Here is a 27529-nt window from a genome sequence, read left to right on the forward strand (position 1 = left end):
CCTATCACCCAATCACTTCCCAGCCTGTGTCACTATTCCAATGGTCCCCTCCTCCGTCTGCCTATCACCCCATCACCTCCCAGCCTCTGTCACTATTCTCACCCTCTCTTCCTCCATCTGCCTATCACCCCATCACCTCCCAGCCTCTGTCACTATTCTCACCCTCTTCCTCCATCTATCACCCCATCACCTCCCAGCCTCTGTCACTATTCCAATGGTCCCCTCCTCCGTCTGTCTATCACCCCATCACCTCCCAGCCTCTGTCACTATTCTCACCCTCTCTTCCTCCATCTGTCTATCACCCCATCACCTCCCAGCCTCTGTCACTATTCTCACCCTCTCTTCCTCCATCTGCCTATCACCCCATCACCTCCCAGCCTCTGTCACTATTCTCACCCTCTTCCTCCATCTGCCTATCACCCCATCACCTCGCAACCTCTGTTACTATTACTGTCCCCCGCCTTCTCCATTTGCCTATCATCCCCTTGCCTGCGCCTATCATCCCCTTGCCTGCACCTATCACCTGCTAATTCTTGATCCATCCCTTCCCCTTAGCTCTTTACACTCACTAACTCCCCTTTACCTTTCAGTCTACATGAAGGGTCTCAATCCAAATTGTCGTCAGTCTATTTCACCCACAGATGCTGCCTGACTGGATGTGTTCCTCCAGCAGTTTGTGTTTTATTGTTGAGGCAGTTGGTTAATTGGTGATTGAGTTGCACAGTCAATCAATGATTAGAACTGGTCATTACTATCTCAGAAGGGACAGAATGTTGGGGAAACAGTCAGCTTACAACAACCGTCATCAGGGTGGGTGGGAAAGACTGGAATTTTAAGTGCTCCTTCAGAAACATTCCCAAATTCTTTTATTTTCAGATCCAAGTTGATCTTTAAACGCCCGGACATATCAGACTTGGGAACATACTCTGTTGCTGTCTCAGACACGGACGGTGTCTCCTCCAGCTTTGTCTTGGAGAAGGAAGGTATGGGATCCTCTGCCTGCATGAGTGGGTTCTGGCTGTGTCCTAGTCTATCAACAGATTGACAGCTCAGTCAGCGTTCTCTCTAGCTCCCTGACTGGGGCCACATTTACTCCATGATGGCAGTTCGAGAAATAATTTTGAGTGACTGAGTGAGAAATATTTCTGATGTTGCCGGCACTTGAAGACATAACTTCTAGGGAAAAGTAAAATAGGTTAGGACTTTATTACCTGGAGCGTAGGAGAACGAGGGGAGATTTGATAGAGATATACAAAATGACAAGTGTAATAGATAGGGTAAATACAAGCTGGCTTTTTCCACGGAGATTGATGAGACTAGAAATAAAGTTCATGGGTCAGGATGAAAGGTGAAATGTTTAAGGGGAACAAGAGGGGAAACAACTTCACTCAGAGGGTGGTGTGAGTGTGGAATAAGCTGCTAGCAGAAGTGATGGATGCAGGATCAATTTCAATGTTTGAGGGAAATTTGGATAGGTACGTGGATAGGAAGGGTATGGAGGGCTATGGTCTGGATGCAGCCAATGGGGCAAGACAGCATAATAGTTCAGCATGAACTAGATGGGCAGTAAGTCCTTTCCTGTGCTGTAGTGATTTCCATCACTTCTGAAAGGAGGCCTGAAACCTCATTTGATTTCTGTGAACTACTTACCTTCAGGCTTCCTAGATAGTTGAAGAATGTTCAGCCTGCACTCTGCCTGTTGATTTGGAGAGAACACTAGAAATTTAACAAGAGTTTCCTAACCACAGTGTCCCCCTGTACTCCAGTCTCACTTAACGTTAACCTTATTATGTGACCAGGTCCCCTGATCTGGGTAGAGAGCTCTGGTTCCTGACCTGGGAGGTTTTAAGTTCTCCATGCACACTTCTACAGCTGGCTGGCTAGCTGTGGTAGTCTCCACAGTATGTGCTCTGGGTAACTGGGTCAATAATCCATTTTGCATTAGACTTCACAAGGTAAAAGCTGGTGGGAATAACTCTTCCCACCAGCTTTGACTTATTCTCCAGGCAACGTAGACTGAGCAGATGTGTCAACAGCAAATCGATGCTCAAGAATTTAAATTGTAGTTTGAGTCTTGTTGCAAAATGTCAGGAAATAACTTGGTAAAATGTAATCCGTGTGTCTTCTATTTTCCAGAAATGGAACGCTTGCTGGCATTGAGTCATGAGATTAGGCATCCAAGTGAGTATCTGTACACCAGGTCACTCCCATAATTCACACTCGCAATAATCTGCGAATTTTCTCAGGGTAGTCTTTGTTCTCTTTAGCATGTGAGATTAATACACTACTGATGCTCTAGATTTAAGTTTTCATGCCTTGCATTGGAACATTTTAAATTAACACAGACAAGCATGGATAAAGCTCTTGCACCATCAAGGAATTTATAGGGGGCGATGTCTAAGTAAGGTTTTATTTAGAGATACAGCACAGTAACAATGGTAACATGCCCTTCTGTCCCAACAAGCCCACGCTACCTAATTACAGCCATGTGAGCAATTAACCGACTGACCCATACTTCTTTGAAATGTTGGAGGGAATTGGAACACCGGGAGGAAACTCACACGGTCACAGAGAAAACATGCAAACTCCTTGCAGAAGCAGAATTCAACCCAGGTTACTGGCACTGTCATAACATTACGCCAACTGCCACACTACCATGTCACCCATCAAAGATCGCCACTATATGGGCCATACCGTCGTCTTGATGCTACCATCAGGCAGGAGATACAGAATCCTGAGGACCACACCTCAAGATTCAACAACAGCTTCTTCACTGCCATTAGGTTTTTGAACTCATCTGAAAATCTCTATCACGACCTCCAACAATTTTTCTTTTTTCTGTCTCACAACTTGCACCAATGCCATAATGTTTATTTTGTTGTGTAAGTTATTTATTATTTATGTTAATTTAAGTTTATTCTTTGTTTGATGTGTTTGTAATGTACTGTGCTTCTGTTGCTAAAAGCTAATGATTAAGGTATTTATACCCCGGGTATATGTGCTTTTGACAATAAACTTAAACAAACCTGCACACAATATTCTTAATGTAGCCTCACTAGTACTTTCTACAGTTGAAGTAAACCTCCCAGTGTTATAAGTTCTTACAATAAAAGCCAGCACATCTTTAAGCCTCCCGAGTATCTCCAGCATCTGCGTGAAAGCCTTGAGTTTTTGTTTTGTGCGAGAGGACCTCCCTATCCCATGATGCTCCAGATTTATGTGGTTTCTCTTCATTTAAATAAAAAAAATCTTCATCATTCTTTCTTCCAAAGTTTTGAAATTCAGCCCATTTTCAACAACATTTGCCCCAGGAGATTCCGTAATTGCCGGAAATATGGAGCAATGCACTCAAAGCTGGAGGAACTCAGTGGGTAAGGCAGTATCTATGGAAATGAATAAGCAGCCAACAGTTTGGGCCAAGACCCTGCATCAACACTTTGAGAAAGGCAGTAGAATCCAGAGTAAGAAGTTGGGAGGAGGGGAAGGAGTATAAGCTATTGCCATGATGAGGCCACTTTCAAGTTGGAGGAGCAACACCTAATATTCTGTCTAAGTAGCCTCCAATCTGAAGGCATGAACATTGATTTCTGGTAATTTCTCCCCTTCCTTCTTCTCTCTTTTTCCATTTCCCAATCTTACCCCTACTCTTCTCACCTGCCCATTACCTCCCTCTGTTTCCCACATTCCCTTTCTTTCATGGCCTGTTCTCCTATTAGATCCCTTTTTCTTCAGCCCTTCACCACTTCCATCTATCATTTACCAGCTTCTTACTTCATCTCCCCACCCCCAGCTACACCACCCACCCACCCACCTTTACCCTTACCTGATCTCACCTATTACCTGCCATCTTGTGTTCCTCTCCTTCCTCCACCTTCATATTCTGTCTTCTTCCCCCTTCCTTCATTAAAATGAAAAACTAAAGGGGCTGAAGTGTTTCTGCCTGAAATGTTGACTGTTTATTCCCCTCCATAGATGCTGCCTGATCTGCTGAGTTCCTCCAGCATTTTGTGTGAGTTGCTCTGGATTTCTAGCATCTGCAGAATCTTTTGTGCTCATATTAAATCTGTTATGATGGTAATAATATTATCTTATTGATAATCTTTCCTTTAGGTACATGACCAGAACTACAAACAATACTCCAAATTTGGCCTCACCAAGGTTTTGCACAACGTCATTCTTATCCTTTCTCCTTCAGCATAACAACATCTTTAACTTCTTTGGTCCTCTATGTTTGCTCCATCCTTTCCTTGGAATCTTTCCCCCACATTTTATGTATTTTTGCTCGGAGCCATGAGCTACATCCTTCAGTTCTGGCCACAGCTTGTGTGTTGTGCGACTTGTCCATCCATTTGCCCAGCCAATAACCCTTCCCAGCTTCGTTGCTCACAACTCTGCTGATTCACATGGAATCAGATTCACATAGGCCAGTACAGAACAGGCCCTTCAGCCCTCATTGTCGTGCCGAGTTTATAACCTACTCTCAGATCAATCTGATCCTTCCTTCTGGTGGATTCCGATATTTTTAACCCAGGATTCTTTCAGAAGTTAGGAAAGAGGCACAAAGCCTGTTGCTTCATGATCATTTTAGTAAGTCTTAATAGAACAAAGAGAGTTGAAAAATGAACAGTGATACAGGTCTACTATGTGAAGGGAGATAGAAGCAAAAAGAGAAAAACATAGTGCCCCTACACAGTCAGCTCTTTTGATACGACATAGATAAGACAAAATTCATTCAAATTTGCAGATAGAGTTAGCCAATCAAAAAGCCCCTATTTAAATACAGCACCAGAGAAGCTTCTCGGGCTTTCCAGAATCATACAAACGTAACCACCAGGGGATGCACTGAACTACTGTGTATACACACTCTAGCCACTAGGAAGCATTCTGAGCATACTAGTAGATAAGAAATTTTATAAATACAAGCAGACAATTAATTGTTAAACCACAAAGAAAATAACAAATGGTTGGATCCGACATCTCCTACAGTGCCTTCTATTTTTCTAACATTGTATCTCCCATTTTTCTAACATTTTATCTCCTGTTTTTCTAACATTATTAACCATTTCTCCCATAGGAAAGTCTCTCTGTCCACTTAATCTATGCCTTCTATCATCTAATACATCTCTATCAAGATATTTATCATCCTCCTTCACTTCAAAAAGAAACCCAGCATGCTCAACCTTTCCACATAAGACAAGCTCTAATCCAGGCAGCATCCTGGTAAAACTCCCCTGCAACTTCTCTAACACTCCATATCCTTCCTATAATGAGGCAACCAGAACTGAACACAATATTCCAAATGTGGTCTAACCAGGGTTTTATACAACAGCAAAATTACCTTGCAGCTCTTAACCTCAATCCCCTAACTAATAAAGACCAAGGCACCGTATGCTTTCTTAACCACTCTTACCAGGAACAACTACATGGATAATATGCAGTTTTATATTTGTCGAAGGAATCCTATATTATGTCTGTCAGTTCTCTCAACTTTGCATAGATCTTGTCTTTAAAAACGCAGTTGGTATTGGTTTATTGCTGTCATGTGTAACAAGATACAGTAGAAAAACTCAAGCTTGCCACCCAAGAAGATCATCCAGCACACCAAGGTATTTTTTATTTATTTTATTTAGAGTTACGATACAGAACAGCCCTGCCTGGCCCAACAAACTACACCACCAGCAACCCATCTATTTAACCCTACTTAATCACAAAATTTACAATGACCAGTTAACCTACGGACTATTGTCTTTGGAATGTGGGAGGAAACCAGAATACCTGGAAGAAATCCATGTGTTCGTGGGAGAGCGTACAAACTTCTTGAAGACCACTGGTGTCAGAACTGAACTCTGATGGCTTGTGCTGTAATAATGTCACACTAATCATTATGCTACAGCAATGTCCTCTAGTAAAACAAAAAACAGAATGTAGAATTGTACAGTCAAGTTAGTCTGGGATTTTGGAACAATTTTAATTCTTCAGTGTTAATGTCTTTGAATATTTGGATTGATCATCCTATGTGGCTTAAAGAACTCTGGTTTTCTGCTTTCCTTCAGCGATCCCATTGAAACATGAATTATCCTATGAAGTCTTTGAAAAAGGGGAAGTCCGTTTTTGGCTTCAAGCTGAGCATGTATCAGCTGATGCTCAGTGCAAGTTCATTGTCAATGATCTGGAACTGAAAGACAGCAAGGTAACAGTTACATTGCATTTGTACAATATTTAGGAGAGACCGCAGCTGTAGGATTGTCTAGGTTCCTACATTCTGTATAGATAACCTCCAATCTGATCTCTAGTCTGGCCCCTTACCTCTTCTCAGCACCTGCCTATCTCCTCCCACGGTACCTCTGCTCCTTCCCTTGTTACAATTGTCCACTCTTCTCTCTGATCTGATTCCTTCTTCTCCAGCCCTTTACCATTTCCATCCATCCTCCCTCAGTTTCTTTCTTCATCCTTCCTCCCCCACTCACATGACTTTATTTATTACCTTCTATCTTGTACACCTTATCCTCACCCCACCTTCTTATTTTGCCAACTTCCCCCTTCCTTTTCAGTTCTGATGAAGGGTCTTGGCCTGAAATCTTGAATGTTTATTCATTTTCATAGATGCTGCCTGTCCTGCTGAGTTATTCCAGCATTTTGTGCAGGTTGATCTGGAGGATTGTGCACAGATTTTGTTGCCTTGTTATAGAAAAGACATCACTAAGCTGGAAAGAGTGCAGAGAAGATTAATGATGGAGCGGTTGGCTAGGCTGGGTCTTTATTCACTATTTCCCATCCCTGCATTTTCTGTCACTAGTACCAGGACCTGACTATTCAACTGGCTGAGTCTGTTAGAACAGGTATGACTGGTACCTCCGCTTCAGCTTCCCAATTTACTTGATGTCTTCACTGAAGGAAGATTCAGTTGCCTGGCTTTCAAAGCTCGATTAGAACAGGTTCACCAGGATGCTGCCTGGATTAGACTATGATGTACAAGGAGACGCTGGACAAACTTGGGTGATTTTCACTGGAACATTGGATGCTGAGAGAAGATCTGATAAAAGTTCAAAAATTATGAGAAGCACAGACAACAGATGGCAGGTATTCTTTACCACAGGGTTTAAATATTGAATACTAGGGAGTATCCCATCCATCTAAGGTGAGGGAGGAAACTTCAAAGGAGACGTGTGGGGCAAATTTTCTTTTTGTACACAGACACTGGTAGATGTGTGGAATGTGTTGCTTGGGGTAGGTGGAAGAGGCAAATATGATAAAGGCATTTAAGATGTTCTTTCATAGGCACTTGAATATGTAGAGAATGGAGGGATATGGACCATGTGCAGGCAGAATGGATTAGTCAATTAGGCACCATTCCCCAGATTAGTTCACAACATCATGGGGTAAGGGTCCAATTGCCAATGTCTCCTTCAAACAAACTGAGACAGAGTTTGTTGAATTATTGTCATGGAAAGAATCCCTTTCCTTGTCTTATCCAGTTTGAGCAAATGAGCAAGTAGATTCACGGCCTATAAAGATTTGTTAATCCAAATGTTCATCATATTAAGAAATTACACTTTATTTCCTTCAAGGAACACAAGATAACATTTGATAAATCTACTGGTATGATTGAGATGGTCATGGAACAGTTCACAAGTAAGAATGAAGGGACTTATACCGTTCAAATTGAGGATGGAAAGGCCAAAAACCAGTCCTCACTGGTTCTAATTGGAGATGGTAAGTTGAGCAATGGACTTCACTTCTTTCCCACCTAGTGACGGCAAGTTTGATGACCTGCTTTAATAGGAATTGTTTTTCTTCATAGCATTTAAGGCTGCTCTGGCAGAAGCAGAATTCCAAAGGAAAGAATTCCTGAGAAAACAAGGTAAGATTTTTAAAAATATGCTGCTTGTCCAGACAATGTGTCTACAAGGTTGTCCCTGTTGCAATCTTAACATTTTCTAGAATATCTTGCACTGTATAACCTGGGCTTTATTGAGGAGATCTTCTATCATTTCAAGGAGAGCACAGGTTAATCTCTTATAACTGTAGGTTTGCAGATGACTCGAAGGTTCATGGAATTGTGGATCATGAAGAAGATTATCGTCGGTTACAACAGAGTATTAACTGAATGTACAAATTATGGGGGTAGGCTTTGTGGGCTACTGCTGTTTAAACTGTTTGCTTGTTGCCCCAGGCCCCCACTTTGCAGAGTAGTAACAGATGAAGTTCAATCCAGGAAAGTATGAAGTGATTCACTTCGGTACATCCAATATGAAGGCAGACTACAGGGTTAATGGAATGTTTCTTATCAGTGTGGAAGATCATAGGAATCACAGGGTCTATGTCGATGGATCCCTCAAAGTTGCCATGCAAGTCAATAGGGTTGTTAAGAAGGAGTATGAGGTATTGGCCTTCATTAGTTGGGGGAAGATGTTAAAGAAACTCTCAGATAGGCACATGGATGACAGAAAAATGGAGAGCAACTGTATGAAGGAGGGAAGGATTAGATTTATCTTAGACTAAGTTAAATGTCAGTACAAATAGTCGTAAGACATCAGGCCTGTACTGTGCTGTATGTAGTGGTAGTTAATAGTGTTTTTCTTATGCCACACAGTTGTTACATGGGAGGAGTTCACATACTGTACAAGCAGCACTATCAATAAAGTTCTATTGAATATCCTGCAAGGCTGGCATCTTGATGTGCTCTGCACTACCCCTCAATATCAAACAAAACACTGTAATGATCTGTGTTCTATGTACTGGGAAGCAAAGTTCCATAACCTTGGTGTCTAGGGTAACTAATGTCACTGTACGCAGCTCCAGGTTGTTGATTTTAAATTTGCTAATTTTCTTACTTCTTTTTAGAATCAACATCTCCATCCTTGCTCATCTTTACTAGCTTCAACTGGTATCGCATCACTGGGGTGGAGGAGTTATAGGTGTGGGTTTTGCAGGTTGCTACTCTAAACTGTTTCTGTCTGTCGCCCAGGTCCCCATTTTGCAGAGTATATGCACTGGCATGTGACAGAGGAGTGTCAAGTTGAGTTAATGTGCAAGGTAAAAAATTCCCATTCTTATTCTTATATGTTGGTCTGTGTCCTCCTCAAGTGTCATGAAGAAGCCACACTCAGGATGGAGGAGCAGCACCTCATATTCCACCTAGGTACCCTCCATCCTGATGACATGAACATCAATTTCCCAAACTTCTGGTAATTTCTACCCCTCCCCTTCCCTCTTTTCCTATCCCACATTCTGGCTCCCCTCTGACCTTTTCTCTTTACATGCCTCTTACTTCCCTCTAGTACCTCTCTTCTTTCCCTTCCTCCCATGGTCTACTATGCTCTCATCAGGTTTCTTCTTCAGCCCTTTAACTATCACCTCTCAGCTTCTTCATCCCCCTACCTGCCCACTCACCTTCCTCCTCACCAGGTCTTACCAATCACTGTCACACATTTCTCTCCCCACACCTTCTTATTCTCTCGTTTTCCCCTTTCCTTTCCAGTCCTGATGAATGTTCTAGGCTGGAAACACCAACTGTTTATTCCCCTCCAGAGATGCTGCCTAACCTGCTGAGTTCCTCCAGTGCTTTGTGTGTTATTACACAAAGTAAAAGATGTCGTTGATTGTTGGACAAGGGATGAAATAAACCAACCAAGATAGAGTGTGGTGAAAATGCACAGCATTGGTGATGGAAGCATGCAAGGTTCTGCTTGCACTTGAGCTGGTATCACTCCACAGCCCCAACCCGTACACACTTGTCTGAAACGTGACTCAGCAAGGTGGTAATCATTGTGTGAACAAAGGTTGTCTCCCTTCTGAACTGGGTTAATATCAGTCATGTTCTGGAATCCAGTCCATGCCAATGTCAGCAGCCCTGCAATCCTAAGTAACTGAGGATGTTAGGATAAATGCAAGTAGGTTTTAAGGGGAATCTGAGGGGGAACTTCTTCACTGAGGGGCTGTTGAATGAGCTGCCAGTGGAAGTGTTAGATGTGGGTTCAGTGGTAATATTTAAGAGAAGTTACATGGGGGAGGTATGGAGGGCTAAGGTCCAGTTGCAGGTTGATGGGACTAGGCAGAAAACCAGGCTAGCATGATCCAGATGGGCTGAAGGGTCTGCTTCTGTGTTGTAATGCTCTGTTACTCTAATGGGGAAACAGTCAGTCATCCAAGGTAGCTCAAAAGTGGAAAGGAGTAGAAGTTGAGTTTATTGCCATCTGTACAAATACAGGTGTGCACAGGTGCAATGAAAAACTTACTTGCAGCAACATCACAGGCGCATAGTATCACATATGGACTATTAGACACAGGAGCAGGTATGCAGCATTCACAAAAAAGGGAATGTCATTTATACACAACTATATCAGAAGGAATACTAAGTCCATAGTAGTAAAGAATGTTGGTGGTTGTCTCCTGGCTGTTTGGATGACCATAAAGGAAAAATAATTTTGATGTTACCTGCAATTCTGTTGACTGCATTCTTTCTGTTCCTAGATGTGCTTTAACTTCACTAATGTGTTCTAGGTGGCAAACACGAAGAAAGAGACGGTGTTTGTTTGGTACAAGGATTCTGTGCCCGTTACTGTTGAAGAGCCGCCTAATTTCGAGACAGGAGTGTGCAAGATGCCCATTCCAGAGGTAAATAGTGATTGCAGGTGACGTCTGTTAGATCTTAATCACCAAGAGGGCAAATGTTTTGTGATAATTGACCAAAATCAAATGTGAAAATGAATGGTGAAATCAAATCTTTTCAAACTTTGCCTTGTTTGGTCCAAAACTTTCTGAATGCATAGAACTATAACATGAACATTCACAAATCCGAGTGGACAGAACGATTGATCATAACACTGTGATATGGGAAAGCTTTATTCCTCTAACATTCAAGGTGTCTCTCTAATCTGCCCTGGGACCATCACGTAGATGCCATCTGAAAGAAGGCACAACAGCACCTCTACTTAGAAGTTTGTGTAGATTCAGCATCTCATCTTCTATAGATGCACAGTGGACAGTATACTGACGGGTTGCTTCATGGAATGGTGTAGAAACACCACCGGCCAGGAATTGAAAAGGTTCCCAGAAAGTGATAGATATGGCCCAGTCCATTACAGTGAAGCCCTCCCACAACTGAGCACATTTACAAGGAGCGCTGCCACGTTAAAGTGACATCCATCATCAAGGACCCCCACCATCTAGGCTGTGCCTTCTTCTCACTACTACCAATTGGCTGGAGGTACAGAAGCCTTAGATCCTATACCACTAGGTTCAGGAACAGTTTATCTTACAACCATCGGGTTCCTGAACTGCTTTGGATAACTTCACTCACCTCAAATCTGAACAGATTTCACAATCTACAGACTCACTTTCAAGGACTCTACAACTCATGATCTCAGTATTATATATTCTTTTATTTACACAATTTTCTTCTTTTGCACATTGGTTTACAGTCAGTCTTTCTTTATGTATAATGTTCATAACTTCTATTGTACAATATTTCTTAATTTTCCCATCGATGCCTGTAGGCCTCTTTCATTGTTTTCTGTGAGGTGCACACATATGATTTGGTGGAGTAAAGATATGTGCTAATCATGTATTTCTTGCATACAATCCAGAATGAATTATGTAAACAAAGAATGCTTCACCAAACAATACATTTACACTAGCACTCAAATATGTAACGTATTGCTCTCTAGTCATCGTCTGTATGTATGTATACACACACACTGTATACTATGTAATACAACTACTCCATGGACATCCATAGCATAGTAAATTTCATATTGTCCCATTCAGGCCTAAAGATTTAATCGCTGTGGAGGATTTCTTACTGTTGCAGGATAACATCTTTTCTAAGAGGGGGCAGGGCAAGGGGCGGTCACTCAGCTTGGCAGGTGCGACTTATGGCTATGAAGCAATCTCATGTTCTGAGACCTCCGTGGTGATTGCAGGAATTGACTCTGAGACTGTAGGAAGTGGGTCTGACAGCTCTGGACACCTTTCTTCTTTGACGATGTACTCTGCTCTCCTCAATTGACTGATGTGTCATCTCCAAATGACATCAGATGCAATCTCCAATATGTAGGAGAGTGTTTCAGTTCTGTCATTAATCTTTTCAAGTAGCCAACTTTTGATAATCTTTCTAGTCCCTCACCATGACTGCATTGAACCTCTTTGTTTGAGAAGCCCTCAATTCGTCTCAACAGTTTGTCCTGCCAACTCCTTCTGAGACTGGGTTTGAGGAGATCCAAGCATCAACACAAAGGACGACCCAGGAACAGCATAGCTGGTGGGCTGTTGGTTGTGAAATGTGCTGCACTGCGATATGCAAGGAGGAAATTGGCAAGCTTCTGATTCAGTGTAGAATGTTCTGCTGACGTTGCTCGCAGTGTATTCTTTAGACTCTGGACAAACTTTTCCACCAAGACGTTTGTAGCTGGCTGGTACAGTGTAGATGTAATTTGACTTATTCCATTCATTTTCAGGAATGACTTAAACTGTTCCACAACAAACTGTGGTCCATTGTCACTGACCAAGTGTTCTTGAACACCTGAAACCTCTCAAAACATCAGTGATGTGCAAGGCTGTAATGGAGATTATTGGAAACACTTCTGTCCACTTTGTAGCTGCATCTGCTATGACCAAGAAATTTGTGCCCATGAATGGTCTGGCAAAATCCACATGAATCCTCTGCCTGTGAGTGCAAGCCATTCTCCAGGATGGAGAGGTGCTGCTCGTAATAAATTTTGGATGTGTTGGCATCCCGAAGAGTGCATGGCAAGCTGCTCGATTTGCTAAACTATCCCAGGTCACCAAAGTTTCAAGCCAACACTTACATTTTGACTATGGCTGGATGACCTGAATGTGTAGTTCCTTCAACACTTCAGCTCTCAGCCTGGATGGTACAACAACTTTCAATCCCCACATAAGACAACTCCATCAAGGGCAAGTTCATTCCAGCGCTGGTAAAAATTGTAGCTTCTGCTGCACACGTCAGCCATTTTAGGTTGCCGTGTAAACCTAAGGCAGTGTGGGGTCTTTTCTAGTTTCCCTTTGGATTATCTCTGCCATAATATGGAGACTTTCATTTGTATTAGGGAGAATATGTCAAGAGGAGTGTCCTCTTTTGTAAGTTTTACAGGTATTTCCTTTTCCAAGGGTAAATAGGACAATCCATCAACATTTCCATGGTTATTTCTCCTCTTGAATTCGATCTTGTAATTGTATCCTCCAAGAAACAGAGCTCATCTCTGCATTCGTGCTGCTGCTCTTAGTGGAACACACTTCCTTGGATTGAAAATGGTTTAAAAAGGTTCAAAGGTTCATTTATCATCGAAGTATACAACTCGGAAATTCTTCTTCTTCAGGTAGCCACGCAATGATAAGAATGGTAGCATGACCAACCCCCAAAACCCTCCTCCCCACACAGAAAAAAACAAACTAAAATGGAACAGGCACATCAACCCACAAATCCTCCTCCCCGGCACACAAAAAACCAAGTGAGAAACACAATATAAAAAAGTCTGGGAAAAAAATCACGTCCAAGTCCATGTCCAAAATGCAGAAACACTGGGCGACATTCTCTGGCCTCAGCGGCAGGCCTTTCCTTCACTGTAGCAGAGCGATCCCACCAGCAATCAAAAGGCAGGCAACCAGCGTGCACCTTCCACATTTGCCTTGATGTTTCAATCTTCTTCATTGTTTTAATCGGCAAACAATGGAAGCTATAACCAGTGAATTTGAGTTGAACATTAGTTTACACCCCATCCGGCAGCCTTCTTGCCGTGAGGTTTGCTCACACCACCTCTGGCTCCTAAAATCCTCTCGGAGACTGCGGAGCACTGAAATACCCAAATGATCTCCAAGCTACAAATCACAGGCTCCAACAACTCCAGAATCACATTTAAGATGAAAAATAAACATAAGAGACATAAAAGAAGTGAAATATCTGGTTTCATGATCTACCCAGAAGATGTTGACTGAAGAAATGTTACACCCAAGTGCCATCTTGACCATCTAGGTCAATAATAGCTGATGATGAGTAATGAGGGTAAACGCTCTCCCATACAGGTACAGGTTGAAATGTTCCACAGCCCAAACCAGACTTAAGGCCTCTCTGGCAATCTGTATGTAATTTTTCTCTGCAGCACTGTCTTGAGATTTTGGAAATATTCTGTGTCATCCTCACTGGTAACAATGATATCATCCAAGTAACACTGAGTGCCTGGGCAGATGCCACTCCAAAAGTAAGCCTATTGTAGCAATAAAGTCCCTTATGAGTATTTATGGTGAAAAACACTTTGGACTCTGCTCCAATCTCCAACTATAGTTGAGCAAATGAGGTCTCCTTCAGTCAGGGTCGACCAAGGATGTTGCACCCCAGCTGTCCAGATACGCAAGCTGTTGCCCATGCAGCAAGCTCTCCCTCTCCATGCATCTGATGAACCTAAAGGAACAACAGAGGCCAATACAGTTTGGTCCCAGCAGTGTTGCAAGAGCTGCCAGTCAGCACTGAACTCAACATAGGACTACTTTAGGGATGCCAGTTCTGGATTTTTCCCTTGGCGTTTTCTCCTGATGCCTTCCTCATGAGGGGTATAGCCACAAAGCAGCAGAAGTTTTAGATCAGAGTTTTCCTCCTCCTAGATGAACTGCCAACCATGGCTGACGAACCCCATCGACCCGAAGTGACTGGTTTTAAGCTGCCAGTACCTGCCTTTGCCCCTTCTCCAGTCAGATGAAACGGTTCCTCTGGGCTTAGTAGCTAAGCCACATGTGAAGGCCAGGAGCTGGACTTGGTTGTCAGGGGCTATTTGAGGCACACGCCATTGGGAGCATTTAATATGTAGTAGGACCTTGTCCCCATTACTCCTGGCTATAACAATCTTAAGGAGGTAAACCTCAGCTACATCTACTTTGCTGAAGTGTTTCACTCCAGAAAGGTTTGTAAATATATCCTCTATCCTGGGCAGAGGATATTGATCTATTTTCAGAACTGGGCTGATAGTGACCTTAAAATCATGACACATCATGGCTGACTCATCCTGTGGCCATTGGAACCACTGCCATTCCCCATGGGCTCCTTCAGCCTCCATGCGATCTTCTCACTTTCTCACAGATGTTATAAGGAATCAGATGAGTTTTGTAAAACTTGGGTGTGGCATTTTAATTTAACACTAGTTTACCCTTGATATGTTTGAGTTTTGCAATGCCATCCTTGAACACTGCTGTGCCATCCTCTGGTACCCTCCTTAATTTGCTTTCACTTGACCTGTCTGCAGGGGATGTGGCATTTAAATGGTGGAAGGATTGTCAGTCAAGTTGTAGTTGTCTCAACCAACCACAGGCCCACATGCTGGGCCTCCTGTTTTTACCACATACAAGCCCAATGTGGCTTGTTGGTTGTTGTACTTCACTGTTATATATGTAATTCCCACAGGAGTTATCTTTTCTCCAATATAAGTTCTTAGTTGGACATTTGCAGGCTTTAGTTCAGTATCCTTGATTTTGTGGAATGACAAACAGCCAAGCCAGTCTCCAATTTCATTTTAATTAATTTTCTGTTCACTTCTGATGTAAACCATAATTGCTCGTCTCTTGTTAGTTTTCACATTGTAAATCTCAAGGCTACCCCATTCCTATCTCACTCTCATGATTATCAGAGTTTTCATCAACTACATATAGATTAGTGCTCTTTTTGAAACTGAGTTTTTTTTTACCTTTTTCTCTTCTCCATGTCCAATTTTGTTGCATTTTCTGCATGCTTAGCCTTTAAACCTGCATTGGTCTGGTGTTTGCAAGCCACTGCCACAAAGGTATCACAATTTGTTTGGCCAGGCAGGTTTCTGTTTGGACATTGAAATTTTGTTCATGTTCAGTTTCAGTTTCATTCCTGATAGCAACTCAATTGTGTCTCTGGATGCAGTTTCCATTGATACTGTGATTACAGCTGTTCTGTTAATTGTCCATTGTGCTTCAGTTGGGAGTCATTCTGAATGCTTTCTTGAAGATTCCACAAACTAAACAATTGCTTCAATTCAGCTACACAGGCTGAAATGGACTCCCCTTCCATTTGATTCCTCTGATAAAACCTAAAGTTTTCTGCAATCAACAATGGTTTTGGTTCTAAATGTTCCTGCATTACATTCCCGATATCAGCAAAGCTATTTTTGACTGGTTTGCTTGGAGCAATTAAACTTATAAGCAAACTGTATGTTTTTCCACTCATTGCACTCAGCAACACTGGCTATTTCACTTGCTTCAAAATATTGCTAAATTCCTTCGGTGTACATCATTCAGTTATCTATTGTGCAATCAAATGCATCCATCTTTCTGATATAACCAGCCATTTCTCCTTTATATCATTCATTACCAGTGCTCAATGTTTATGAACCCATGGCGGTACTCGTTGCTTGTTAATTTCATCCATTTTCTGCCTTTTTTTTAAAAACTGGAACGTCTCTCACCCCTTCTGAAAAAAATCATACTGCACTTCAATAGATAGGTCATTGTCTCAGGTTCATTTCTCAACTTCCTCATCACCACTGTTATGTTTTCTAACTCCAGGAACTAATTGAAAGAATAAACAGAAGAGCCAGGACACTTTAACTATGTAGTTTCTTTTTTAGTGGGGCGCTCACATGAGACATGGTGGTGTGATGACGTATTCTATTCCTGTACTTCTTGCAAGTAACCCATAATGAATTATGTAAATTATCAAAGAATGCTTAATCAAACAATATATTTACAATATTACTGAAAAATTAAATACACTACATAAGATGCAGCATAATTTTTTTGACTTTGACTAATTATTATGCATTGTTAGTTTAAGTAAAAATAGATTTTTAGATCCATGCGAGTGGTGACTGAGTCAGGAAATAATCAGACTGGAGTAAAGCTAGTTAATGGAGTAGTTTGGTAGTTAATACCCCTGTTGATAGCGCTTTTCAGATGGTGTCATGGAATGTTGCAGAATGTGGAATAATGGATTACACGTGATATCGAGCCTACATGTTCTGATCTCATGATTGTGTTCATGTACTGGCACTCAGAAAAATCAGTTCCTTCATATTGTCTCCATTCCCCAGCCAACCCCCCCCCTCCCCCGGCCTCCATCAGTTCTCCTGGGAGAGTTGGGATGTTACAACAGAGCACTGTGTGTGGCCACTGCACTAGATGGTGCCAAGGTGGGAGAACGTTACCTGCCATTGATAATGAAGTCATTTTTTATTCATTTAGTTCTCCAAGAAGGACATGGGTGAATACCAGATGACACTGAAGGATGAGAAAGGTCAAGATACCTCCGTACTGGAAGTGGCTGGGAAAGGTAGGACTTTTTCTGTCCATCCCCAGTCAGGGGCATTTGTCTGAGCCATGGGGGCTAGAAGTAGGGGTACAGAAGTGTGTGGGATTGGGATGGGAACAGACCTCTGAGATACCATGTGCTGGGAGGAAAGAGAGTGAGATCATCTCGGCACCCATGTGAACCACTGGGAACACCAGCCAGGGCGAATGCTGAAATCCAGAGCAACACACAGGCTGCTACAGGAATTCAGTGGTTCAGGCAGCATCTGTGGAGCTGAATGGATGGTCACAGTTCCATGTTTAAACTCCAGATGAAGGGACGAGACCATCCCAGGTCTGTGAGAGTCTGGAGATTGAGGCCAAGAGGTCAAATTCCCATGATCAGTGAGCCCTGGGGCTAATATCCAGTGGTCAGTGAGGTCTGAAGATTGGATTAAAGGTCAACATGAGGCCCAATATCTGTAAGTATGTGAATGTGAGGCCAATGACTGTGGTTGGAAGCCCAGAGGCAGCCTGTTCTGGGGTTAGAGGCTGTTTGTGTATGACTGGGTGGAGGGGAAGGGCTTAAGTGTTGTCCTGCTGAGCATTCTGGGCATGTCATATACACAAAGAATTCTCAAGATGCTGGAAATCCAGAAGAACACGCACAAAATTCTGGAGGAACTCATTAGGTCAGGTGGCATCTATGGCGAGGAATAAAGAGTTGACATTTTGGGCTGAAGTATTGCATAGATGCTGCCTGACCTAAAGAGTTCTTTCAGCCTTTAGTGTGTGCCATTTTGGACATGCTATGTTGGTGGCTGGAATATGTGGAAACACTTTTGGGCCTCCCCCAGTGCATCCTTGGTTGAGTTGGTTGTTAATGCAAATGATGTATTTCACTGTATGTTTTGATGTACTTGTGATTAAGAAATCTGAATCTGAAATGGATAGGTTTGTATACAGCTACATTAAATGTTCAGATCTGTAACCAATATGTAATCCTCTCCCTCTTGCAGTGTACGAGGAGATTGTTCAGGAGATCAGCAGAATCAGTGGTAAGTGTTGCTATTTCCAACTTATTCTGTCAGAGAGTCCCACAGCCCTTTGGTCCATTAACTCAGTACCCACCGTCGACCACTCGCACATCAATCTCAGTTTATTTTCCCCACGTTTCTATCAACTCCCCCAAGATTTTAGCTCTCACCTGTACACTTGGATGGTTTACAGTGGCTGCTTGACTCACTGACCCTCCATGGCTGGAAACCCGAAGCCTACGATCCCGTTGTCAGGATCAAACCCGGGTCTCCGGAGTGGGAAGGCAGCGGCTCTACCCACTGTGCTGCACGGGTTGAGAAGCCCATTGGATGGGGCTTCTGGAAAGTGGGCAGACGTTTCTGCAAAGTCAGCCTGCAGCATTAAACAGAAGAGCACAACCAATGCAGAAGCAGGTCCTTCAACACATCTGGTCTGTGCCCAAATATTATTCTGCCTCGTCCCATCAACCCGCACCTGGACTATAGCCATCCATACCCCTCCCATCCAAACTTCTCTTAAATGTTGAAATCAAACAACTCACTACCATCTGAGCGAAGAAGCTCCCCCTCAGGTTTCCTGTAGCTATTTCACCTGCAGCCTTAGCCCATGACCTCAGGTCTAGTCTCACCCAACCTCAGTGGAAAATACCTGCTTGCATTTACCCTATCTATACTCATAATTTTGTATACCACTATGAAATCTCCCTTCATATTACTATGCTTTAGGGATTAAAGTCCTAACCTACTCAACCTTTCCCTATAACTAAGCTCCTGAAGCTCTGGATATATCCTTGTAAATTTTCTCTGTACTCTTTCAATCTTCCCTGTAAGTAGATGACCAGAACTTCACACAGTACTCCAAATTTGGCCTCATCAACATCTTATAGAACTTTGACATAACTTCCCAATTCCTGTACTCGATACTTTGATTCGCCAATGTGCCAAAAGCTTTCGTAAACACCCTATCTACTTGTGATGTGACTTACACGGAATTATGGATCTGTATGCAGACCCCTCTGTTCTGCCACACTCCTCAGTGCCCTACCGTTTGCTGTGCCTACTGAATATTTCAAAATGGGCTTATCAACAACACGTGTTGTGAAATTTTAGTCATATTTTTAACCTGGCATTAACTTCCTGTGAACTGAGGGAAATGATAGCAGGCATCGTCAAACCAGTGCATGGGGGGTACTAATTTAAGGTGTGTTAACCTCTAGGGCTGTCTGCTTCTGAGCTGAAGATAAAGTGCACCCCAGAAGGAATAAGGATCTTGTCCTTCCTGAAGTACTACATGGAGGATATGAAGGTTTTCTGGTATCACAAGTACGTGCTTGGGAGCGGTAGATCACGTATGGGAAATGAATGCTGAATGTTCTGTGTTAGCATGCAAACTCGCCGTGACTGTCTGCTCACCAAGTGCAGTAATCTCTGAACAAGCAGTTTGGAGCTGAAATTTTGAGAAGCTGGAGGTCATCGAGAGTGATGCTAAGGATGTTCTACGAGTCTGTGGTGGCCAGTGCTATCATGTTTGCTGTTGTGTGCTGAGGCAGCAGGCTGAGGGTAGCAGACACCAACAGAATCAACAAACTCATTCGTAAGGCCAGTGATGTTGTGGGGATGGAACTGGACTCTCTCTCAGTGGTGTCTGAAAAGAGGATGCTGTCTAAGTTGCATGCCATCTTGGTCAATGTCTCCCATCCACTACATAATGTACTGGGTGGGCACAGGAATACATTCAACCAGAGACTCATTCCACCGAGATGCAGCACAGAGTATCATAGGAAGTCATTCCTGCCTGTGGCCATCAAACTTTACAACTCCTCCCTTGGAGGGTCAGACACCCTGAGCCAATAGGCTGGTCCTGGACTTATTTCATAATTTACTGGCATAATTTACGTATTACTATTTAACTATTTATGGTTCTATTATTATTTATGGTGCAACTGTAATGAAAACCAATTTCCCCCGGGATCAATAAAGTATGACTATGACTATACAGCAGAGACACAGGTCCTTTGCCCAACCAGTCCATGACAACCACAGTGCCCATCCATCAAGTCTCAATTTCCTGTGTTCAGCCTTTATCCCACCAAGCACCTGTCCAAGTTCTTCTTCAATGACACTTTTGTACCTGCCTCAACCACCTCCCCTGGCAGCCTATTCCATAAAGTCACCACCCTCTGTCAAAAAGTTGCTCCTTAGGTCCCTATTAAATCACACCCTAATTCTGGTCTCCCCTACCCTGAGAAAAAGACCTTTACCATCCACCTTATCTACGCCTTGCATAATTTTAAACATTTCTCTAAAGTTACCCTTCTTTGTCATACATTCCAAAGAATAAAGACCTGGCTTCTCCCTATAACTCAGGCCTCTATTCCTGGCAACATCTTGGTACATCTTCTCCGCACTCTTTATAATTTAACCACATCTTTCCTATGACAGCACCCATTTCACTCAACAGTGGGCACACAAACCTGGAACCACAGGTTTTAAGTAATTGGTTGGAGGGGAGATGAGGAAAACTCTGTTGAACAAGAGGGTGGTGGGAATGTGGAACAGGCCTCCAGAGGAAGGTGTAGAGACGGATACAACATTTAAAAGGTACTTGGATTGGAAATATTTGGAGCTACATGGGCAAATGGGGCTGGTGTTGAAAGGCAAGACAGTCAGGCTGGGTGAGTTGGCTGAAGGCCCTCTTTCCAGACTGTTGTTGTCACTGTTTTCCTCCAGAGATTCGAAGATTGCTTCATCTGAAAAGATGAGAATTGGTGGAAGTAACGACCAGGTTTGGATGCAGGTCTGTGAACCCACGGAGAAAGACAAGGGCAAATACACCATGGAGATCTTTGACGGCAAAACCTCTTACAAACGGAACCTGGACCTGTCGGGAGAGGGTAAGGCATTGCTTGTGAATGTCCGTTGATGTGAGTGCTGGGTGTTCGCTCTGCCAGGTTAAGCCGATCTCCATAAACACAGGACATCCTGCAGATGCTGGACGAACTCAGTAGGTCAGACAGCATCTATGGAAATGAAAAAGCATTCAATGTTTCTGGCAGAGACCTTTCATCGGCCCGAATCGTCAACTGTTTATTACTCTCCATAGCTGCTGCCTGACCTGCTGAGTTCCTCCAGTAGTTTGTGTGTGTTACTCTGAGATTTTTGATGAAGTGACAAGGAAGATTGATGAAGGCAGACCTGTGGATTTTAGAAAGGAGTTTGAGAAGGTTCCTTATGGGAGGCTCATCCAGAAGATGAAGGTGCATGGGATCCATGGTGAATCGGCCATTTGGATTCAGAACTGGCTTGCCCAAAGAAGACGGAGGGTAGTAATCGAAGGAATTTATTCTAGCTGGAGGTCTATGATTAGTGGTGTTCAACAGGGATCTGCTGCTTGTAAGGTTTATAAATGACCTGGATGAAAATGTAGATGAGTAGGTTAGTAAGTCTGCAGATGATATAAAGATTGATGGTTTTGTGGATACTGTAGACTAGCAGAATATAGATCAGTTGCAGATATTGGCAGAGAGATGTCAGATGGAGTTTAACCTGGACAAATGTGAAGTGTTGCACCTTGGCAGGTCAAATGTTCAGAGACAGTACATTGTTAAGGAGCAGAGAGATTTGGGGGTCCAAGTTCATAGTTCCCTGAAAGTGGCTGCACAGATTGATCGGAGGTTAATGATGCATATGACATGCTTGCATTTATTAGTTGAGGCACTGAGTTTAAAAATCAGGCAGTTATATTGTAGCTTTATAAAACTCTAGTTAGGCTGCAGCTGGAGTATTGCATATAGTTCTGGTCAGTTTATTATAGGAAGGATGTTGAGGCTTTGGAGAGGGTACAGAAGAGATTTACCAGGTTGCTGTCTGGATTAGAGGGTTTGTGCTATAATGAGACATTAGACAAACGTTGGTTGTTTTCTCTGGAGGGGCAGGGGCAGAGGTTCATAAGATTATGAGAGGCAGAGACGGACTGTATTGTTTTCCTCAGGGTTGAATTGTCTAATACCAGAGGGCATGCATTTAAGGTTAGAAGCAGTAATCTCAAAGGAGATGTGAGCGGCAAGTTTTTTTTTATAAACAGTGGTGAGTGCCTAGAATTAGACACTTTTAAGAGACATTTAGATGGGTACATAAATGTGAGGAAAATGGAAGGATATGGATATTGTTCAGGCAGAGGGGAATTAATTGATAATTTATTATGGTTGGTATAACTTAGTGGGTTGAAGGACCTGTTCCTGTGCTCTACTGTTCTATGAACTCATGGATTGTTGCTACATATCTACTGCACTGAACATGTACGGTTTGATATACCTGGAGCATTATCTTGTGCTAAGACCTCTCTCTCATTACTTTGCAGCTTACACTGAAGCATATAATGAATTCCAGAGACTCAAGTAAGTTCCAATGTCCTAAAAGTATTTCACTGCAGGACTGCCTGCTCAGTCATGCTTGTAAAAATGTTGAGCTTATCAATTACACTTTATTGAATTATCTTTATTCTCATTTACAGAGCTGCAGCTTTTGCAGAAAAGAGTAAGTATCCAGAAAGTGTTCCTTATTCAATCGCAGTGAAATTATACAGTTCACACAGAATGAATGGTTTCACATTGATTCCCTCTCCCTCCTAGATCGTGGCAAAGTTTTAGGCGGATTGCCTGATGTGGTCACCATAATGGAAGGCAAGGTATGAGGTGTGGGTCATAGGGGAGAGAGATGGGAGGGGGTGAGAGGCAGGGAGATTATAAGAGTCTGCAGATGCTGGAAATCCAGAGCAGAACAACATACACAAATTGCTGGAGGAACACGGCAGCATCTATGAAGGGAAATAAACAGTCCTAATTAAGGGTCTTGGCACAAAACATCAGTTGTTTATTCCCCACCATGAATGCTGGCTAAGCTTCAGAATTCCGTGTGTGTTACAGAAGAGAGACAAACTGCTACAGGAACTCAGACCATTGAGCAACATCCATGGAGGTAAGAAGATGAACCTGACTTTCTGTAGCAGTTTGTTTATTGGTCCAGGTTCTGATAGCTACTGCCTCTTGTCTGTGTTTTAGCTTAATCTGGTGCTCCCACACCACTGCAGCAGTAAATGTTATGAAGGCTCTTTGCAAAAACTCAGTAAATGTTCTGAAGGATTGTTGACATAAACTTACTTGTGTGCTCCAGACACTGAGCCTCACATCCACCGTATTTGGAGACCCAATTCCTGAGGTGACCTGGTTGAAGAATGACAGAGACCTGGAGATGAATGACCACCACACTGCGACCCTCGAACAGGGGAAGTTTGCCTCGCTCACCATCAAATGCGTCACCACAGAGGATTCTGGGAAATACAGCATTAATGTCAGGAACAAGTACGGTGGTGAAACGATTGATGTCACTGTAAGTGTCTACAAACATGGAGAGGCAATACCTGAGGTGAAGAAAGGGGTTGTCCTTTCACCAGACTCCAAACCTGCCAGGAGAAAGTGATGACCTATTGTAAACATAGCATGAACTGCAGTGAATAATTACCCGTGAAGCTTAACATAGAAAATATAAACTCTAGGAGTAGAAGTGTCAATCATTCTTTGGATGGTGCTCAAATGTCAGGTCAGTTGGAGGAATTTCTTTGCTCTGGCCCTCCTGATGGGTTGTTGGCAAAAATCACTCATTTACCAGTTTAGTGTTAATCATCTGCCCTACAAAACCCGGAGTACCAGAGCACAAATATTCCACTATAGTCTCCTTGCTGAATTTTGCCTTTCCTCGGCTGTTTAGAGAAATACAGTTTGTAAATGCACCATGTCCTACTGAGAAGGGAATAATATTAATCTCACACCCTTCCAAATCAATTGTTACCACAAAACCAGCTACCACCAACCCATGGCTGCGACTCACTCCCTCTGTATCACCTTACTCGACTAATCTCGTGTTTTGTTTGTCATGCTTTACATCAATAAAAAATGCCTTTCATGGCAATGTTTAACCCTCACTTGTGTTTCTGTCTCCCACTGACTCAAATTCTGCTTGCAGAGTCACACATTACCTTAACAGGATCACTAAAGTCAGCAACAGCACAGTAACATGTCTGGGTGAAAGCAGTGAGCCCACGCAGTGTACCTTCAGTAACTGATTGAATTCTTAACCTTAGTCATTCTCACTGTAAGGATTTCCTGGGGAACTCTGAGGAGGTTCAGAATATAAAACAATCTGGAATACTGGATAGTAACACACAAAATGCTGGAGGAATTCAGCAGGTCAGGCAGCATCTGTAGAAATAAATAGTTGATATTTCATCAGGACAAAATGGCGGGGGGGGGGAGGGGGCGGTTCTGTGGACAAAAACAGGACCAGGACAGTGTGTCCCTTGCAGTTGAGGATGTCTCTGAGCGACTGCAGAGCATTCTTAAGGGGGAGGGAGAAGAGCCAGAGGTTGTTGTGTACATTGGAACCAATGACATAGGTACAAAAGGAATTGGGTCCTGCAGAGTGCATACAGAGAGCCAGGCAGAAGGTATAAACAGGATGTGAAGGAAAGGCTGAAATCTCTGGATTACTCTGGTACACATGCTTGGAAGGGCTGGAATAGGAGGAAAATGCAGCTGAATATGTGGCTGAGGTTCAGGTTTTTGGGATCTCTTCTGGGGCAGAGATAACCTATACGAGGGGGATCAGTATCCTGGTGGGAAGATTTTTCTATAGTCACAGGAGGATTTAAACTCTTCTGGATTGGGCGAGATCATATGGGAGCTAGACAAAAGAGGCTTGGTGGAAGGAGGCAGAGGACGTTGCTGGAGGGTTGCTAACAGACTGGAGGCCTGTGACCAGAAGTGTGCCACATGAACTACAGCAATATCTGGATGAACTGGGAAAGTGGGTCAAGGAATGGCAGACACAGTTTAACTCAGACACATGCAGAGTATTAGATTTTGGGAAATTAAACCGGGGGACCTACACCGTAAACGGCAGGGTACAGAGAATGTGGTAGAACAAGGAGACAGAGGGATCTCCTTGTTCCCTAAAAGCAGCAACAGTGGCAGACAAGGTGATGATGAAGGCATTTGGCATGCTTACCTTTATTGGTCCAGGCAAAGAATGCAGGAGTTGTGACATCACGATACAGCTCTCCAAGCCCTTGCTGAGACCACACTTGCAGATCTGGTCACCCTGATGCCATTATGCTGGAAAGAATGCAGAAAACATTATTACTGGGGCTAGATGGCCTGGGAATGTTTTCCCTGCAGTGCAGCAGACTGAGGGCTGACCTTACAGAGATATAAATAATCTTGAGGGGCTCAGAAATGGTGAAATCACAATTGTCTTTGCCCCAGGGTAGGGGATTTTAAAACTAGAGGGCATAGGTTTAGAGAAAGAACATAAAGATTTAAAAGTCCACACAGAGGGGCAATATGTCCACACGGAGAGTGGTGAGTATATGACAAGCTGAGAGAGGAAGAGGTTGAGAAGGATTTATTAACAACATTTAACAGAATTTTGGGAGGTATGTGGACAGTAAATGCAGGCAGTTTGGTTGGCAGGGACAAGTTGGGCCAAAGGGTCTGTTTCCATACTGTATGACTCCAACACTTCCACCCTACAATCCTTTCTGACTTCCCTACCCCGAAGGACAATCTGCCGAAACCTCTCTCAATCTTAGTGCATCTTGCACGTTCCTCAGCAAACACAGATCCTTTAAATGATTGACAAAAAAACACAAAATACTTGAAGTATTGTGTTCAGTTCTGGTCATTCATTATAGGAAGTTAGTGGAAACTTTACCCAGATGCTGTCTGTATTGGAGGGACTTACGAGGAAAGGTTGAGTGAGCTCTCAACACAAGAGACTCTGCAGATGCCTGGAAATCCAGAGTAATGTCACACACACACAGTGCTGGAGGAACCAGCAGGTCAGGCAGCATCTATGGAAAGGAATATTGAGCCGATGTTTTGGGCCAAGACTCTTCATCAGAAGGCCTTTTCTTTTTGGAAGGAAGGAGGATGAGAAGTAACTTTAGAGAGGTGTACAAGATGAAAAGAGGGATAGATCTGGTGGACAGCCAGAGACTTTTTCCCAGGGTGGAAATGGCTAATTCGAGAGGCATAACATAAAGGTGATTGAAGGAAACTCTCGCGGGGGATGTCAGAGGTAAGTTTTGCTTAACACAGAGTGGTAAGTGCATGGAATGCCCTGTTAGAGGTGGTGGTAGAGGCAGATACATAAGCAGCATTTAAGAAACTCTTAGGTTAGATTAGATAATAGAAAAATGGAGGGCTATGTCGGAGGGAAGAGTTAATTTGATAGTGTAGGTTAAAGGGTCAGCATAGTAGTAGTAGTATTACTTTGTGGGCTGAACAGCCTGTACTGTATGGCAATGTTCTATGACAGTGGAAGCTTTTACTTCTGAGATGACACAATCATTCTGAACTTCCAAGAACAGAGATAGGTTAAAAGGGTAAATCTATTTTCACCAGAAACTATTTTTCTTTCATTGCTCATAACCATTCCTATGCCCCTCATGATTTTGATATCCTTTCCCTTTAGAAGGTGGTGGTGAATCACCTTCTTCCATCACAGGAGTCCTGGTGATGGGATGTCCCCAGTACAGGGTATGGCAGGGCTCCACTGCATCTGGAGCGGTGTTTGTGGAATCATGCGTTTAACATTTAAACATGTGATCCATACACCTTCAATGATCCCCTCATTTTACCTGAGGCTTCTTGGTTTGCTCACTGCTGTTCTCGCATGGGTGGTGCAAACGCACAGATTGCTGACTTGAACCATTGCTGGAGTCCACAGGGTCTCCAGAACCTTACTTAAAAATGAGGAGAAACCATTGAGTGAGTCACAGAACAAAACCAAACCATCAGACTAAATTTCACAAGGACCAAGGTGATCATACTCACCAGAATTCACCTAGCCTCCCACCCTCATCTTTCCTCACCTCAGTTGTTTTACCTGGGACATGATGGACTTGTGACCCTTCACCAGCCTCTCCCTCAGGCTTTAAATCACAGTTTCATACAGACCACAGAAACCCCAACACGTGGGATCAGACTAAAGTACTGTATAAAGTTCAGAGTCATCACGCCTGATGAAGGGCCTCAGCCAAAACATTGACTGGTTATTTCCCTCCGTGAATGCTGCCTGACCTACTGAGGTCCTCCAGCTTTGTGTGTTTCACAGTCTGATAGCCTCGCTGTATGAGCAACAAATGGTTCACATTGGCAAAAACCATTTCACATGGT

At 43.1% G+C, this 27529-nt stretch overlaps 1 protein-coding gene and 1 long non-coding RNA gene across 7 annotated transcripts in view; one reads left to right on the plus strand and one right to left on the minus strand.

Annotated features, from left to right (window-relative positions):
- The window catches only part of myom2b (myomesin 2b), a 215749-nt gene that overhangs the window by 172242 nt on the left and 15978 nt on the right, over positions 1–27529 (plus strand). For 3 of the 4 annotated variants that reach the window (XM_063038773.1, XM_063038763.1, XM_063038783.1), the window contains 15 exons: positions 877–983; positions 2137–2181; positions 6054–6190; positions 7569–7713; positions 7802–7861; positions 8969–9036; positions 10504–10617; positions 17215–17302; positions 18279–18317; positions 19514–19619; positions 21027–21190; positions 22657–22693; positions 22810–22832; positions 22928–22983; positions 23469–23684. In XM_063038773.1, the coding sequence (XP_062894843.1) occupies positions 877–983; positions 2137–2181; positions 6054–6190; positions 7569–7713; positions 7802–7861; positions 8969–9036; positions 10504–10617; positions 17215–17302; positions 18279–18317; positions 19514–19619; positions 21027–21190; positions 22657–22693; positions 22810–22832; positions 22928–22983; positions 23469–23684 (1405 nt within the window). Of the gene's footprint in view, positions 1–876; positions 984–2136; positions 2182–6053; positions 6191–7568; positions 7714–7801; positions 7862–8968; positions 9037–10503; positions 10618–17214; positions 17303–18278; positions 18318–19513; positions 19620–21026; positions 21191–22656; positions 22694–22809; positions 22833–22927; positions 22984–23468; positions 24522–27529 lie in introns of those variants that run through there. The other variant, XM_063038790.1, reaches the window with a different exon arrangement.
- LOC134341119 (uncharacterized) lies at positions 11419–27290 on the minus strand. 3 transcript variants are annotated; one of them, XR_010016708.1, is made up of 7 exons: positions 27188–27290; positions 26992–27096; positions 25359–25465; positions 23716–23757; positions 23456–23625; positions 18467–18669; positions 11419–16441 (listed from the first exon to the last, which is right to left on the minus strand). It is a non-coding gene; the product is annotated as an uncharacterized LOC134341119 (long non-coding RNA). The 3 variants fall into 3 exon arrangements; XR_010016709.1 differs by having other exon boundaries at positions 11419–16444; XR_010016710.1 differs by lacking the exons at positions 26992–27096; positions 27188–27290 and adding an exon at positions 25904–25941.

This window comes from Mobula hypostoma, chromosome 2 (genome assembly GCF_963921235.1).
Source record: "Mobula hypostoma chromosome 2, sMobHyp1.1, whole genome shotgun sequence".
In the NCBI taxonomy this organism is placed as follows: Eukaryota; Metazoa; Chordata; class Chondrichthyes; order Myliobatiformes; family Myliobatidae; genus Mobula; species Mobula hypostoma.